The sequence below is a fragment of the Sus scrofa genome, chromosome 7, assembly GCF_054392235.1.
Source record: "Sus scrofa isolate SSC_HxYL_T2T_F1_AM1 chromosome 7, Sscrofa_HxYL_maternal_Yorkshire_Landrace_v2.0, whole genome shotgun sequence".
In the NCBI taxonomy this organism is placed as follows: Eukaryota; Metazoa; Chordata; class Mammalia; order Artiodactyla; family Suidae; genus Sus; species Sus scrofa.
Genome location: NC_139389.1, coordinates 21,646,536 through 21,663,450, shown reverse-complemented (window position 1 = coordinate 21,663,450; position 16,915 = coordinate 21,646,536). Strand labels below are relative to the sequence as shown.

The following is a 16,915-nucleotide window of genomic DNA, read 5'->3' as shown; positions in this document are numbered from 1 at the left end:
CGTAGGCTTGTAGCCTTCCATTTTCTGCCATTCCCACTGGTCCTCTTAATTTGCACACGTTAGCTGGCACTTATCAACAACCTTGTGCTGTGGTTGTTTGTAGAGCATATTAAGAGAACATGAAACATGCTATTAAAACTGGGAAGATGAAATACAGCATCAGAAGTCTTTGTGCTTCAAGAAAAATAGCAAAGAGCACACTGCAGCCAGTTCTGTTTTTACCTGCTCTGTCCTCATGAGCATTGGACCCCTAACCTCTAGTTTAGGGAACATCACAACCATCTCTTTAGCTGCTGTTAAAGCTGAATGTAGACATTTTATGAAAGACAATTTGAATAGAAGGATCAGTCAAATTATGGGAAAAAAAAAAAAGGCCTTAAATGATGTTGTGGACTGAATTGCGTTCCCTCAAAATTCATTTGTTTCAGCCCTAAACCCACTGTAACTCTGTTTGGAGATAGGGCCTTTAAAAAGGTAATTAAGGTTAAGTGAGATCATAAGGGTAGGGTCCTAATCCAATGACACTGGTATCTGTAAGAGGAAAAGACTCCAGGGGAACAGATGCACAGAAAAAAGACAATGTGAGGACACAGCAAGAGAGCCATCTGTAAGCCAAGGAGGGAAACCAATCCTGCCAACACCTTGGACTTCTGGCCTCCAGAAGTTTGAAAAAATAAACTTTTGTTAAGATACCCAGTGTGTGGTATTTTGTTGTGGCCGTCCTAGAAAACTAACACAAGCATTTTTTGTTTGTGTGGCCACACCTTTGGCATGCAGAGGTTCCCGGGCTAGGGATGGACCCCCAAGCCACAGCAGTAACCAGAGCCACAGCAGTGACAATGCCAGGTCCTTAGCCACTGAGCCACTAGGAAACTCCCAAGCATTTTAATAAGATTTATTTTTTGGACTTAGGCAATAGAAACTATCAGGGCAGGACTAAGAGACAAAAACATTTAGAAAGGAAAGAAAAAGTCCACCTGCAAAGAGGTCAAGAGTCAGACTTTGGAAATCAGATTGTTATGATCATTATACAACTACAGATGTGATAAATTCATTTGAGTAAAAAAAAAATTTTAAAAAAAGTCAGACTTTGGGGAAAACACACACACATACACACAAATATTTGAAATGGTGAAGAGCAGTTGTGTTTGTGTGTGTTGGGGGGGGCAGGTACAAAATGGCTGAGGTTAGCAGGTGTACATTGACCTGTTCATGGTGGAAAAACTGTAACTTAATCACATGATAATCATAATTTCAAGTCCTGACGCAGCTTCAAAGAATGGTCTAGCAAAAGTCATTTTTTCATTAGGCATTTAGGTTTACATAAAACATTCAAGTTTTTATTACTTCGAGGACCAGAACTAGTGTGAGCATAACCCTATTGTTTTTTATTTATTTTAAGGTATAGAGCATTTTGATTTTTGACTCCTTTTTATTTGGACAGCTCTGACCAGACCACAAAACAATACCTCTCTCCATCTCTCACATACACACAAGTAACTCTTGAAGAAACTAACTTAAATCCAGTGGTTAAAGGGAGACAGAAATGATTACTCTGCTTATCCCAACTCAGGGTCACTAAAAACTTGAAGTTAGAATGCATTTCAGTTGGATCTGGAAAACATAACGCCTTGGTGCGGTCCTTCTGTATTCTTGCCACAAGATGGCAGAAGAGGGCAATGCTTCTTATTTCACCCACCCAAGTTAATTCTTCCTCAGATCTCTTAACAGTTAAAAAACATAAAACAAACAAACATACAAACAAAAACAAAACAAAACACCTATCTCGGAAAGAGACTAAATAATAAAAAGAGGGGATGAATATGATGCCAATGAGTTCAGCATGAAATTAGGGGATTGCTTTCCACCAAGTAGGGTATCTTGTCAGTGGGTTCTTTTGCCGGCACCCAAGGCCTAATGTCAGAGGTGCAGAAACTGGGAACAGAGTCTCATTTTAGCGGAGTGAGTAACGAACGCATATATTTTTCACAATCCATTAACCTGTTGGCATGACTTCCGGGAGGCTTGTTACCTGGGACAGGGATAAGACTGTTCCTCTGAGATAGAGTCTAAACCCACAACTTTAAGGGAAGTGACAATAGGGAAAGACAGGAAATGTTGCAGCCTGGAGTAGGGTGTGAATGTAGGAGCTTGTTACTTGCTGTTAGTGGGGAAAATATATATATATATATTTACAATAGCAATCATTTTCTGGTGAGAGGGGATGACAGGGCAGCAGAGAATGTTAATGCTTTGAACTGCAAAAAAGAATTTAGGCACTATTGAAAGATTCAGGGAAGTGGGGAAGTGAAGGACTTTTGATCATGCCTTGAAAGATTCCATTTCCTAATATTCCTAGCTAGCCCATGCTAGTATACAATCTTCTCTTAAATACTGAGTTCTCCGCCTTCTATGGCAGGATTTTTAATCGTTGACTCAAAGCACCGTTAGAAAATTGTTCTCCCAGCCTAGCGAGTCCTGGCCTACCTCCCTTCCAGCGTCTCCTGATGAAACACTGGAAGAACGCCGCTTTCCCAAGTTGCCGAGTTCCTTGTTCAACATTTTACCCTTAAGGAACTTACTTCCCTGATCTTTGTTCCCGTTGCACTTTGCATTATATCGTTTCAATTCACCTAGAATCTCCATAGACAGGGCTAATGTCACAGTACCAATTCGGTAGTGGATGGGAACCAGACACAGAACACGGAACCGTTCATTTTCACCCTTATGACTCTTGGCTCCAGAGCCTGGTGCATTCCATTCCCTCAGTAGAAGCAAGGTAAGATTTTACTTTCTAAAGAATCTCTTCAAAACTCACAACCCGGATAGTAGACAATCTAGCCAATCACAGCCCATGGCGGGCTTTTCAAACAGTGCTGCTGCCCAATCAGAGACGGGGGGACGTTACTTTCCTTGAAAAGTGTAAACAAACGCGAAATTTTGGCTTTTGTAAGAGGACAAAACAGAATATCTTTTTCAAAGGGCGTCGAAGAACCCATTCCAAATTTGCATGACACTGAGCCCAAATGCTTAGCCAAGACAGCTTCAGAGGAGGGCCCTTTAAATTTTTACCCAGTTTTCCGCTCCCAAACCGGCCCCTTACTCTTGCAAGAGAAACTATAGGCAAATGCACCAGCACCACCTGTTTCTCTGAAAGGGTAGGTGGCTCTGAAAAGAGCCTTTGGGTCGGCCATGGGTGGCTCACTTGGCACTGGTGTACTTGCTGACAGGCTTGGCGCCCTCAGACACAGCATGTTTGGCCATCTCCCCGGGAAGCAGCTGGCGCACGTCCATCTAGATGCCCGAGAACGTAATGGTCGAGCGATTTTTGTAATGCGCCAGGCGCGATGCCTCGCCCGTGATGCGCTCGACGATGTCGTTAACGAAAGAGTTCATGATGCCCACGGCCTGTGTCCGGGTAGACCTGCTTCAGCACCTTGTACACGTACACTGAGTAGCTCTCCTTGCGGCTGCGCCTGCGCTTCTTGCCGTCCTTCTTCTGCGCCTTGGTCACCGCCTTCTTGGAGCCCTTCTTGGAGCTGGGGCAGATTTAGCTGGCTCAGGCATGGTAAAGAAAAAACCCTTGAGAAACAATAAATGAGGACAAGGACGGTCGAATCCTTTTTACCTACAAATCCGCAGGCAAACGCGATGCAGTAAAGTTCTAGGTCTGATTGGCCAAAACTAGTGATGACGTTATGTGAATATTGTCCAATAAGAACACTCATTATTAGGAAGCGCTTTTTTTTTTCTTGTTTAAAAATGGGATTGCAATCTTAGCCAATGGAAATGCGGATTTTTCGCTCCCAGTTGCAGCTATAAATTGTGAGTTTCTCTTCTTGCTCCTTAGTTACTACTGGTGTAGATTCTGGTTGCTACATCATGTCCGGACGTGGGAAACAAGGAGGTAAAGCTCGCGCCAAGGCCAAGACCCGCTCCTCGCGAGCCGGGCTCCAGTTCCCGGTGGGCCGAGTGCACCGCCTGCTCCGCAAGGGCAACTATGCCGAGCGGGTTGGAGCTGGGGCGCCGGTGTACTTGGCGGCGGTGCTGGAGTACCTGACGGCCGAGATCCTGGAGCTGGCGGGCAACGCGGCTCGCGATAACAAGAAGACGCGCATCATCCCGCGCCACTTGCAGCTGGCCATCCGCAACGACGAGGAGCTCAACAAGCTGCTGGGCAAAGTCACCATCGCTCAGGGCGGCGTCCTGCCCAACATCCAGGCGGTGCTGCTGCCCAAGAAGACCGAGAGCCACCACAAGGCCAAGGGCAAATAAGGCCTTAATTCATACTTCAACCTCAAAGAACAAAGGCTCTTTTCAGAGCCGCCCACCATTTCTGTGGAAGAACTGAGCACTTTTGTAAAACCTGCCACAAATACCTGGTTAAGTTTACAGTATGTAAAAAACGTAGTTTTCCTTTGGAACTGACCAGGCACGTGTTGACTTTTAAGGTAGAGGCCTGTTTGAAGTTTACTCAATTGCAAACCCATGAACTCACCCGCCTTTATTGTCTCCCCGGGACGCATTTGGGGTGATTACTTGCTCCAGCAAATGTACTAAACCATTTTTAAAATTTGTCTCACTGGAACCCAGTGGTCCATTGGCCAACTAAAACTCCACACTCAAAAGCTCTTTTCGAAAGAGCATTTATAGGAAAACACCTAATCACTAGTCAGTGTAAACCTCTCTTCCCTCAGGCCTGCTGATAAGTACACAATTTACATGTTAAAGTCCAATCAGCCGTTTAATTGCATCACAACCCATTAATGAGTTGAGATAATCACTAGTATTTAGTCAAGCCCACATCAAGTATCCTCCCTTCCCTACACAACGCTGTAGCCCAGTTCTGTGTTCAGGTGCGAGAGTGTATATTGACTTTACTTTGAATTATTTGGTACATTCATTAAAAACAGATTTTGATGTAGTGAAATGGAACTACTTTTTAGAGAAAATGATGAATACATTATTCTGCTCTAATTTTCTCCCATATCAATCTGTAAGGGGGGGGTCTCCACTGAAAATGCATTTCTTTTATAAAAATTTAGGCGCTGACCGCCACAAATTGTGGATCAAATTCCCTTTCTCCTCTGGTGAAATCTTAACGTTTGGGTCGAAAACCGTAAACTCAGACAGGAGAGTACAGCTATAATTCCTTACTGTAAAAATAGAAAGTTAAAAACATTACGGAAAGTAAAACCTTTTTAGAGGCAGTAAGAACCAAACGAAGATTGGACCAAAAACCAATCAGGTTACTCCTGCAACAGTTCTGACCAATCAGGATTGGATCATGACTATAAAGTCTGGTCCTGGCATCAGTTCTCCATTGCTTCTTTCGCGGCGTCAGATCTCTCTCTATGGCTCGTACCAAGCAGACCGCTCGCAAGTCCACCGGCGGCAAGGCGCCGCGCAAGCAGCTGGCCACCAAGGCGGCCCGCAAGAGCGCGCCCGCCACCGGCGGCGTGAAGAAGCCGCACCGCTACCGGCCCGGCACGGTGGCCCTGCGCGAGATCCGGCGCTACCAGAAGTCCACGGAGCTGCTGATCCGCAAGCTGCCGTTCCAGCGGCTGGTGCGCGAGATCGCGCAGGACTTCAAGACCGACCTGCGCTTCCAGAGCTCGGCCGTGATGGCGCTGCAGGAGGCGTGCGAGGCCTACCTGGTGGGGCTCTTCGAGGACACCAACCTGTGCGCCATCCACGCCAAGCGCGTCACCATCATGCCCAAGGACATCCAGCTGGCTCGCCGCATCCGCGGGGAGAGGGCGTAAAGTTGTCCTTCCTAATTTGCCTTGGACGTATTCGCTTTCTCCCTCCCAAAAGGCTCTTTTAAGAGCCACTTTCTGTTCTCACTGAGAGTGGCTGTTACGCTTACTTCGGTCTTTAGTAAATGGGGGATGGGGTGAGGAAAGGTTTCTAACGCGAGATTCGCCGTTTTTTGTCACTCAAACTAGGCTAAGTATTTGCCAAGGCAATATAATACCATGATTCCTTTACTATTCAAAGATAAAATTTAAAAGTCTTGAAAATTTAAAGGCAACAGTGTTTGCTTGCACCCTGAAAAATCGAGCTAAGGATTTCACAAAGTGTTGCTAAGTTTGGCCTCTCTTCACCGGTGCCAAGTAGAAAGGCGGAGAAAGTTTTGGGTGAAGAAATAGCTTTTAAGATTTTACCAGGCAAAGAAGGCCACAGCAAGCTATTGCCCTAAAGACTGCCCTCCCTTGGGGAAGAATTGCTGAGGGTTTTATAGTCTCTAAGAGGAGAAAAACAGGGTTTCAGAAAGGAATCAGGATTGGGGCAAACAGGTGTACTTTATTTGGGGGAATCTTTGTGACCATAACAGAACCTGGCATCAGGAGATCTTGACAAGATCCTGGTGCAATACTTGCAAAAAGGGCATATATTAATCAGGGATTAAAGCAAATTAGGAAAGTTCCTGAAATACATCACGTGCTAATAATCTTCAGCCACAGGCAATTGTGCTCAGGGTACCTAATCTTTGCTTACAGGTGATTGTATTTAGGGTGCAATACAATGAGGGAGAAGCACAAGGAAGGGCTCCAAGCTGTTCAGTTTTAAAGTCTTCATTTCTAAAAGAAGTATAAGGAATATAACTTTTCTCTTAGGTGTATAAGATGCCTCCAGCGTTATGTGTATCCCTTGAGAGGGAACCAGGACTCCACCAAGGCTGTGCTGTTGTTGCTTGACTGGCTCCCTTGTCTTTGCATCCCGTTTCTTCCCTGATCAGCAATGGTCTGAACCTGCCCCCTTGGAATTAAAGGAAGGCCAGGGAGGCTGAATGAGGCCCATTTCCTAAAAACAAGAAATGGGGGACATGGAAAAGCTTTTGTGCCCAGGAGCCCCAAAGCGCTCCATTACAAAAGGAATCAGTCAACAGAAAAGGAACTAGGCCAACTAGGTAAACTGGGATTCAGAGCATAGATTATTAAGTCTCTCCCCTATTTAGGATGTAGAAAGTCAGGGAGCTGAGTTCTTGTTCACTTTTGTTCTCCAATGTATCTTCCAGCACATGGAAAAATAGGCACCATTCATGTTTTAATCAGTTATTGATTTGAACTGTCCATTATCCCAGGAGGGACAGAGCACATCTAGGTTAATTAAGGCAATGATGTTTTGCCTAGAATCCTAAGATACTGGGAAGACCTCAAATGTACTGACACTCATTTTCTTTTATACAACTCTGAAAATCAATGCCAGATCTGGCTGAAGGTGTAACTGTTTACCAAGAAAACAAAACAGGGTGTTCAGACAACATTTTTGTTCTCACGAGAATTGCATTTCTCACTGTTTAACAGCAGCACCTGGTAACCTTACAAGATAAAGCTCTTTGAACTATTTAATCTCCTTCACACCTGTTCCATGATTTGATACTATAAAATTAAAAAATTACGCCTCTGGTTTTAATTTGTCAGCTTTCAGGAGCCTCGTGATGCAGACATGCACAAGAAGCAATCCACAGGCACCATGCATGCCATCAACATCTGACTTTCCAGAGGTAGAAGCCACAGTGGGCTCACTTGGGGCAGAAATACCCTCCACACACACCCCACTGGTGGACTTCCCTGTCTTATTGTCACTTACATGACAACACACTCCCAATTATGAAATCCTAACTCCAGGAGAGTATTCTTCCAACTCCGCATAAACTGGTTTTATTTATTTATTTATTTAGCCATACCCCCAGCATGTGGAATTCCCAGGCCAGGGATCATACCTATGCCACAGCTAACCAGAGCCACCGCAATAGCAAGGCTGGCTCCTTAACCCTCTGAGCCACCAGGGAACTCCTTGTGTGAACCTGTTTTAAAAGTTAAATTTTGCCCCCTTTCTCTCACCATATATATAAGGCCAAAGATTTTTGTTCTGTTCACTGTTGCATCTCTAGAATACAAAAAAAGCCCGACTCAGGCACTTATTAAATTCTAGTTGAATCAATGTATTGTTAATCTGCTATCTTTTATTTGGCTATTATTAAATTTGCTGTCTTTTAAACACAAGATAGCCTCAGGTAGTGGTAGTCACAGAGTGCTTCCCACCTCCTGCATTACACATTTCATCCCAGATTCTTTTTGAATTTATTTATTTATTTATTTATTTATTTAGTCTTTTTACAGCCTCAGCTGCAGCACATGGAAGTCCTGGGCTAGGGGTTGAATTAGAGCTTCAGCTGCCCACCTAAGCCTATATCACAGCAAGGATCTGAGCCACATCTGCGGCCTATACCACAGCTTGCTGCAACACTGGATCCTTAACCCAGTGAGCGAGGCAGGGATTGATCCCAATCCTCATGGATACTAGTCAGATTCTTAACCCACTGTGCCACAACAAGAACTCCTCTTTTTGAATTCTATGGTGAGTGGATACAATACTGATGACAACAATTATATAAAGCTCTACATTTACCAAAGTATTGTCACATATCTTTTCATATGTGAAGTTGATAATGGCTCCCTGGGTTTAGACAAGGCATATATTAATACCTAACTAGCTCTAGAGGTCTGTATTTTCCAAAGATCGCCAAGTACTGGGGAGACAAAGACTGTGGATCTCAGCTTGGAACTCTTTCAAAAAACCCTCAAAGGGAAAGAGGAGATCTGGATAAGCTTCCAATGGCTGCAGAAAAATAAAGAAGGAGGAGTGATTTAAAAATAATAATAAAAAGCTGGGCAGAAAGGCCTGTTTTCCTTTAAGTGGAAAGGCAGAAATTAGATTCTTCTAATGTTTTCCAACTCCTCAGTAAGGACATCTGCTGGGATGTGAGAGTTTTTTCTGAGACCTGAACTTCAGATCCCAGAAGTGTGCTATGGATCAGTGATGACATGTTCTATTTGAAGCCTAAGTTTGATCACAGGAAAAGTAGTTGTAGGAATTGTCCAAAAGTTATTTGATAATCTTCCCTTCAAAAAATGGAACCTAATTCCTCTTACCTTGAGTGTACGCTGGATTTAGAGACTGGTGTATAGTGAACAGAATAAGGCAAATGGAATAAAGTCAAAGTGACAGCAAGCTACTTTGGGGTACTAGGTAAAAGGTGCTGTGCTTCCTGCTTGCTCTCTCTCGGGTCACGTGCTGGGGATGGACTGGGGGAACCCCAGCCCTCATGTTGGGAAAATACTCAGACAACCCTGTGGAGATACCTGTACCATAAGAAGCTGATGCCTTCTCCAACCCACTGAGAGCAACTACCAAGAGCCATGTGAATGAGAATTTGCAGCCCCAGTCAAACCTCATCTGACTACGGTGCCTACTGGCAGCTTCATTCTTCACTTCTCGGAAGACCCTGAACCAGAACCACCCCGTTAAGCCACTCTGATTCCTGACCATCAAAAACCGTGTGAAATAATAAACTTGTTGTTTTAAGCCACTAGCTTTTCTGGTAATTCATGCCACGAAAATAAATAACAGATGCAATAGGAAAAACAAGAACAGTTAGGAGTTATCTGATAGATTCCACCGATCTAATTTAAGGAAAAGAATAAAACAATAGGCGCATAACAAGAAATCCTCTCTTTCTTCTGAGAGCAAGAAACCAGTAAATGGCAAAAATAAGAGCTGAATACAAGGCTCAGTCAATCTTTTTTTTTTTTTTTTTTTTTTTTTTTGTCTTTTTGTCTTTTTAAGGCTGCCCTTGTGGCAAATGGAGGTTCCCAGGCTAGGGGTCCAATCAGAGCTGTAGCTGCTGGCCTATCCCTAGGGCCCCAGCAACATGGGATCCTAGCCTCATCTGAGACCTACACCACAGCTCACAGAAATGCCAGATCCTTAACCCACTGAGCAAGGCCAGGGGTCGAACCCGAATCCTTATGGATCTTAGCTGGGTTCGTTAACCTAAGGCTCAGTCAATCTTGATGTTATTACTCAGTTCATACATGCTCACACTTATGCCAGGATCTCCAAAAACATCCTCTAGCTGTATTTCCAAAAGAACAACAACCAACCAACCAAACAAACTGGAATAACCACCAAAACCAGACACCAAATCTGAGTACTTTTAAAAAACGAGACTTGCAGAACACCAATGTCTTAATGTGCTGGAGCTGCTGTAACAATACCACAGACTAGGTCACTTATAAATAATAGAAATGTAATTCTTATCGTTCTGGAGACTGGATGTCTAAGATCAAGGTGCTGTCAGATTCAGTGTCTGGTAAGAGCCCACTTCCTAATTCATTGATGGCTATTTTCTCACCTTATGGAAGAGACAATGGGGTCTCTTTTATAGAGGCACTAAGCCCATTCATGAGGGCTCCACACTTAGGACCAAACCACTTCCCAATGACCCTACCTCCAAACACTCTTACACTGGAGATTAAATTTCAACATATGAATTTGGGGAGAACAGAAACATTCAGCCTATAGTAACCAGCCTGATTTGAAGATTCATAGTCTCTGCCCATGTTGGTAAACCCAGGAGGACAAGGCAGCAGGGTGTCCCCACCCTAGGGACACTCGCCTTCATCTTGATTGTTTTTCCTCTCAATCTCCAACCCTGGAAACGCCAGTAAGATGAAGAAATGAAAGAATCAGAGTTCCTGGTAACTATTGTTGGATGTATTTCAGACATGAAAACTAGCTAAATTAGGAGACACTTAGAAGGGACAATAAAGACATTACTGGTTACATGGTATTATGAAATTTGGGAAACAACGTAGGACAGTAGGTAAAACAAGGATGGGGTGTTAGGCATGAAAAACTGCATATTAGAGAATATATTTAGATCTCGAGAGCGTTTGGGGAGAAAATACGGGGTTTCTCTGATAAAGAGTTCTGAAAATCAGGTTTCAAGTCAGGAGCAAACAAGAGTTCAACAGAGGAAAAAAAAATTAGAAGCTGAACTAGGAGATTTTTTTTGGCGCCTATTTGATGCAGGAGTCTAAGCACCACCCTTTCCTTTCTGCTTGAAAACATGGGCGGGGCTTCGGGTCTGGAAACTCCCTGAGGCGGTAGAGCTGGCCTGAGCAGTTCCCAAACAGGTCCGAACCACCACTATATAAACGCGACACTGCAACAGTACAGCATACTTGCTAAGGCTATAGACATGTCTGGTCGTGGCAAGGGCGGGAAAGGTCTGGGCAAAGGAGGCGCTAAGCGCCACCGCAAGGTGCTGCGGGACAACATCCAGGGCATCACCAAGCCCGCCATCCGGCGCCTGGCCCGGCGCGGCGGCGTTAAGCGCATCTCCGGCCTCATCTACGAGGAGACCCGCGGGGTGCTGAAGGTGTTCCTGGAGAACGTGATCCGGGACGCCGTCACCTACACCGAGCACGCCAAGCGCAAGACCGTCACCGCCATGGACGTGGTCTACGCGCTCAAGCGCCAGGGACGCACCCTCTACGGCTTCGGCGGCTAGAGGTACCTCAAGCAAGTACTCTTACTCAAAAGGCCCTTCTTAGGGCCACCCACCAAATCTATTGAAGAGCCGTACACAACATGCACTTAAGGTTTTTTTTCTTTTGGACCACTTAACTGTGGAGTCTGGCTTAGGGCAACTATAGCGTCGAAAATGGGGTATTTAAACCGAGCTTTGTCACTTAATCCATACCCCATCAGCAACCACACCTATCGTTATCAGTTTGATCGTAATCCGTACATTAACTCTGCACAGACATTAAGTGTAGCCTGGGCTTATTGGCCATTTCAACTGCCCGCACAGCAACATCTAGGGCAAAGTGGTTACACTACGTTAGAGCTGGCAGTGCGTAGTACAATCAAACCCTTTTACAGAAGTTGGCCAGCTCTCGTTTTAATAAAGTGTTTAAGCACGCTGAAGCTTGATAACCCTGGCATAGGACTTGGCTAGATTTCAACTTAAATGCCTTTTTTCATACACCAGTTCCCTTTCATGTTATTTAGTAAACTTTTTGTCAAGGATCCAATTATGACGCCGTATTTAAAGTAGCAGAAAGCACTTTAAGAATGTTGATGCATCCTGAAGGCTTTTTTTAAAGCCAATAAAATTTTATTCTTTTTTTTCTTTTTGTCTTTTTTGCTATCTCTTGGGCCGCTCCCGCGGCATATGGAGGTTCCCATGCTAGGGGTCCAATCGGAGCTGAGCCACCGGCCTACGCCAGAGCCACAGCAACGCGGGATCCGAGCCGCTCACAGCTCACAGCAACGCCGGATCGTTAACCCACTGAGCAAGGGCAGGGAGCGAACCCGCAACCTCATGGTTCTTAGTCGGATTCGTTAACCACTGCGCCACGACGGGAACTCCTAAAATTTTATCCTGTACAATAAACCCAATGGCCAAATCAGAGGCGCGAAAATGCTTCCTTAAAGAATAAACCCAGATCCAAATCTGTGGGCGGGAAATGGTGGAAAGGGTGGGGCAAGTGGAAAGGGCGGGGCAGGGGAGGGAGGCTGCGCCCTATTGTCCAATCAAGACTCGAGGGTCACTATATATATTGAGAAGCCAGCCTCCTCTGCGATTAAGCAAGTGGCGCGACTCAGCCATGGCTCGTACCAAGCAGACCGCTCGCAAGTCCACCGGCGGCAAGGCGCCGCGCAAGCAGCTGGCCACCAAGGCGGCCCGCAAGAGCGCGCCCGCCACCGGCGGCGTGAAGAAGCCGCACCGCTACCGGCCCGGCACGGTGGCCCTGCGCGAGATCCGGCGCTACCAGAAGTCCACGGAGCTGCTGATCCGCAAGCTGCCGTTCCAGCGGCTGGTGCGCGAGATCGCGCAGGACTTCAAGACCGACCTGCGCTTCCAGAGCTCGGCCGTGATGGCGCTGCAGGAGGCGTGCGAGGCCTACCTGGTGGGGCTCTTCGAGGACACCAACCTGTGCGCCATCCACGCCAAGCGCGTCACCATCATGCCCAAGGACATCCAGCTGGCTCGCCGCATCCGCGGGGAAAGAGCTTAAATCTCCTGGCATCTTCCTTCATCTAATACCCTACCCCAAAGGCTCTTTTCAGAGCCCCTCAATTCTCACCAAAAAGGAGCTGTGGGTTCTAGATGATATATGTCGTGCCAAAAATATCAAGGTTCTTGGAAGACAGCTATTGTGGGCTCCAACTTGTTCGGAGGTTATGTTGCAGACTGCAAGTGGCTGGCACTTTGTTCTTAGGTTAGCCTATTGCTGTTAATGGGAAGGCGGAGAAACCCTTTTTAGAAACTAAACAGTTATGGAAGTTATGGAAAGAACTGTTGGCCCATTCTTTGTTAGTACTGCCTAACGTGAGTAACTTTGGAAACAAGTGCAGCTTCCCCTCGCCCCCCAAGTACTGTGCTGTGACTACAGATAGTGCTCCATGTCTTCCTGTTGTAGAAAGAAATAAGGTTGAGGTTCAAGCCTTACAGCTGTCAATTGCTTTTACCTGTATAACCTTTACCAAGTTACACAGCCTCCTTCTGGGACTCCTTTGTACAGCTGTAAAATGTGGCAAACGGATTAAAGTTTGTAGAGAGTGCTAAGGTTAGTTCCTGGCACTTTAGTTAAATACTCAACAAATATTGGCCTCTCCTACCACTAAAGCATGGACCTTGCCACCCCTCAAACCCCCTTACAAAATATTCTGAAGGTTTGGGGATTAAAACTGGGAAATGCTTAGTTGGAACATTTTCTTGTTAAAATCTCCCTTTCTTTAGTTATTGATTTGCATAATTCTGAACGATGCAAGCAAGCCTGAAGCAGCATAACGTGTCTGTGAGGAGTTACAAAACACAACAATAGTAAATACTTTAGGTTTAGGGGGCAAAATATAGTCTGTCACATTAAAAAAAAAAATTAAAAATGGAAAAAATTGGCTGGAGGGCCATGCAAAAACAGATGACTGTCCAGATTTTACTAGAGTAGGCTGTAATTTCAATTCCAGGAGCTCCTGGGGTTGAAGTGTGTTGGTTCTCCGTTTTTCAAAGGGAAGAACCAACTGCTGGTTGCATTAGGTATCCTAAACATCACAACCAAGCTCAAAATCCTGTCCATGTCTCGCACCTCTCCTCAGTAAATAGAAAAATTCACTGTCCCTTCAAACTTTTGGTCATTGCCTCAGTTTCCTTGAATGTTAATGTTTTCCTAATTTCTTCTAAACTTCTATAACCTCCAGTCCCTTAATGCTCAACCCATACTTCTCATAGTGAGTAGGCAATTATTTCACTGAAGCATATAGGTCTATCTTAAATACATAAAAATTCCCACACTGATGTCCTACAAAAGAGAATGTTCCTGACCATGGAAATTTGTTAAATGTAGATGGAGTTAAGGAGTTTGAGTGAGAGCACTGGGAAAAGCGCCTTGAAAGATAGACAAAATCCCATGCCATCTAAAACAGTTTGAGGTTTTGAGGGCTCCTGGAAACCCTTGAATAATTTTTATCAGGTATCAGAGTTTTTTTTCAAAAATACATTATCTAGGCTAAGCAATTTTTGTTCATACTTTAATGGATTTGCCAAGGAGAAAAGGCATCTCAGTCAAAAACATACTAAATTTGTTTGAATTTGAATGCAGTTCATTCCATCCTGAAGCCAAAGCAAATTCTATTCCTCCTGGAAGAAGTCACTCTGGCAACAGTACTATTACGTCTCTGAAGACATGGGCATGTGGAAACTCCTTGAGAGGCAAAACCGGTTTTTAAAGAAAGATCTATATGGTTAATTTGGGGCTGTATGTAACCAGCCACCCTGCGCCTGTGTTACTTCCTGCAGTTGGAAACCAAGTTTATGGCAAAACCAAGGAACCTAGTGTCTTTCCTACTGCAAGAATCAAAGGCCGAATTTAGGGACAAATCCTTTTTAAAAACATTCGCTTGATACTTATTAGGAATTTACTGTAACATCCAACTAACTAGCTCGATGCCTTGAGCCCAGTGGATTCCTATGAAAAGCTGAAGGGATTTTTAAAAATATCTTTCATCAGTTGCGCGTAATTCATTAAAACACAAACAAGTATGTGAACCTGGAGGCTATTTTCCTCCTTTGGAGTTTCAAAGGATAAAATTCTGTACGATTTTTTTTAGCATTTAATCAAATTTGGGGGACTAACAAACACAGTTTGGAAGTCCAACCACGAGAGGCGGCTGCCCTAGGGCGGTGGATTGGACGCTCCACCAATCACAGGGCAGCACCGGCTTATATAAGCCCCAGGCCCCAGCAAGGCAGCATTGCAAAACTTGCTCTTCGGATCTTGAATCCTACTTCCTCTGGCAGTTTCTCCCATCGCCATGTCGGAAACCGCTCCTGCTGAGACGGCTGCCCCGGCGCCGGTGGAGAAATCCCCTGCTAAGAAGAAGGCGACAAAGAAGCCTGCGAGCGGAGGGGCGGCCAAGCGGAAGGCAACTGGCCCCCCAGTTTCTGAGCTGATCACTAAGGCCGTGGCCGCCTCCAAAGAGCGCAATGGCCTCTCTTTGGCTGCGCTCAAGAAGGCGCTGGCAGCGGGAGGCTACGATGTGGAGAAGAACAACAGCCGCATCAAGCTGGGTCTCAAGAGCCTGGTGAGCAAGGGCACCCTGGTGCAGACCAAGGGCACCGGTGCTTCTGGCTCCTTTAAGCTCAATAAGAAGGCAGCCACCGGGGAAGCCAAGCCCAAAGCGAAGAAGGCTGGGGCCGCTAAGGCAAAGAAGCCTGCCGGGTCCACCCCTAAGAAGCCAAAGAAGGCTGCGGGGGCCAAGAAAGCTGTGAAGAAGACGCCCAAGAAGGCCAAGAAACCCGCGGCTGCTGGCGTCAAAAAGGTGGCCAAGAGCCCTAAGAAGGCGAAGGCCGCCGCCAAGCCGAAAAAGACTGCCAAGAGCCCCGCTAAGCCCAAGGCTGTGAAGCCTAAGGCCGCCAAGCCCAAAGCCGCAAAGCCTAAGGCAGCAAAACCCAAAGCTGCAAAGGCCAAGAAGGCGGCTCCCAAGAAGAAGTAGGAAGTTGGCGCTCGAGGTAGCAAACCCCCAAAGGCTCTTTTCAGAGCCACCCAGAGACCTCTGAAAACAGCTGTGCACTAAATATCAACTGTCCTCTTACATTCTTACTTTGGTTCAGGCATTCAACTTTCTTCCTCCGACAAAGTTTACAAAATATGAAGGATGTAATAACATGGCTGAAACTTTAAAAAGCCCGCGCAGTGTTCTGATAGGTCCCTGATTCAAAAAACAATAACTACGCCCACACCCGCCACTTCGGGCGCCGCCGCGCGAGATCTGATCGGTATGAGTGTCCTAAAAGCCAAAGGTCACACGAACGCGGGATCCTTTAGCCCCAAGCTCAAAAACCAGGGGTGCACCAGGGATCCAACCCAACACGCATCTCTCGTGTGTACTATTTGTTTTTGGGTTCGTTGAGCCACAAGGGGGAGGGAGAAGTTCCCGATTTTTTTAAGATGGCTCTTGGCTCAACTTCCGCAAACCACCGGTAACAGTGACAATTGGATTGACACGAGCCAGCTCTTCCACAGAAAAAGTAGGTGGCTCTGAAAAGAGCCTTTGGTTTAGAAGGCTTTGCTACGGAAACCTTACTTGCCCTTGGCCTTGTGGTGGCTCTCGGTCTTCTTGGGCAGCAGCACCGCCTGGATGTTGGGCAGGACGCCGCCCTGAGCGATGGTGACTTTGCCCAGCAGCTTGTTGAGCTCCTCGTCGTTGCGGATGGCCAGCTGCAAGTGGCGCGGGATGATGCGCGTCTTCTTGTTATCGCGAGCCGCGTTGCCCGCCAGCTCCAGGATCTCGGCCGTCAGGTACTCCAGCACCGCCGCCAAGTACACCGGCGCCCCAGCTCCAACCCGCTCGGCATAGTTGCCCTTGCGGAGCAGGCGGTGCACTCGGCCCACCGGGAACTGGAGCCCGGCTCGCGAGGAGCGGGTCTTGGCCTTGGCGCGAGCTTTACCTCCCTGCTTCCCACGTCCAGACATGATTCCGCAATAGGAAACTGGCACAGAAGAGACTGAAGAGAAAAGAGAAACACTCACAATTTATAACTACAGCTGGGCGC

At 46.1% G+C, this 16,915-nt stretch overlaps 5 protein-coding genes and 1 pseudogene across 5 annotated transcripts; 5 read left to right on the top strand and 1 right to left on the bottom strand.

The window, feature by feature from the left end:
• Window positions 1-3,081: 3,081 nt before the first annotated feature.
• On the bottom strand, window positions 3,082-3,682 carry H2BC17P (H2B clustered histone 17, pseudogene; annotated as a pseudogene).
• Window positions 3,683-3,848: 166 nt separating this feature from the next.
• H2AC17 (H2A clustered histone 17) lies at window positions 3,849-4,289 on the top strand. The gene has a single exon (XM_003356570.5). The coding sequence runs from the start codon at window positions 3,883-3,885 to the stop codon at window positions 4,273-4,275; it is 393 nt and encodes a 130-aa protein (XP_003356618.1). The 5' UTR covers window positions 3,849-3,882; the 3' UTR covers window positions 4,276-4,289.
• A 1,033-nt stretch (window positions 4,290-5,322) lies between these two features.
• Window positions 5,323-6,209, top strand: H3C12 (H3 clustered histone 12). Its single transcript, XM_021099837.2, has one exon. It carries the CDS (start codon window positions 5,355-5,357, stop codon window positions 5,763-5,765), a length of 411 nt encoding a protein of 136 aa, XP_020955496.1. The 5' UTR covers window positions 5,323-5,354; the 3' UTR covers window positions 5,766-6,209.
• A 4,823-nt stretch (window positions 6,210-11,032) lies between these two features.
• Window positions 11,033-11,422, top strand: LOC146401249 (histone H4). Its single transcript, XM_084967750.1, has one exon. It carries the CDS (start codon window positions 11,054-11,056, stop codon window positions 11,363-11,365), a length of 312 nt encoding a protein of 103 aa, XP_084823876.1. The 5' UTR covers window positions 11,033-11,053; the 3' UTR covers window positions 11,366-11,422.
• Window positions 11,423-12,441: 1,019 nt separating this feature from the next.
• Window positions 12,442-12,940, top strand: LOC146401248 (histone H3.1). The gene has a single exon (XM_084967747.1). It carries the CDS (start codon window positions 12,468-12,470, stop codon window positions 12,876-12,878), a length of 411 nt encoding a protein of 136 aa, XP_084823873.1. The 5' UTR covers window positions 12,442-12,467; the 3' UTR covers window positions 12,879-12,940.
• A 2,176-nt stretch (window positions 12,941-15,116) lies between these two features.
• Window positions 15,117-16,830, top strand: H1-5 (H1.5 linker histone, cluster member). The gene is given in 2 exon segments (XM_084967751.1): window positions 15,117-15,851; window positions 16,491-16,830. Coding segments are annotated over 2 exon segments (906 nt in total). The 5' UTR covers window positions 15,117-15,174; the 3' UTR covers window positions 16,720-16,830.
• The last annotated feature ends 85 nt before the right edge of the window (window positions 16,831-16,915 follow it).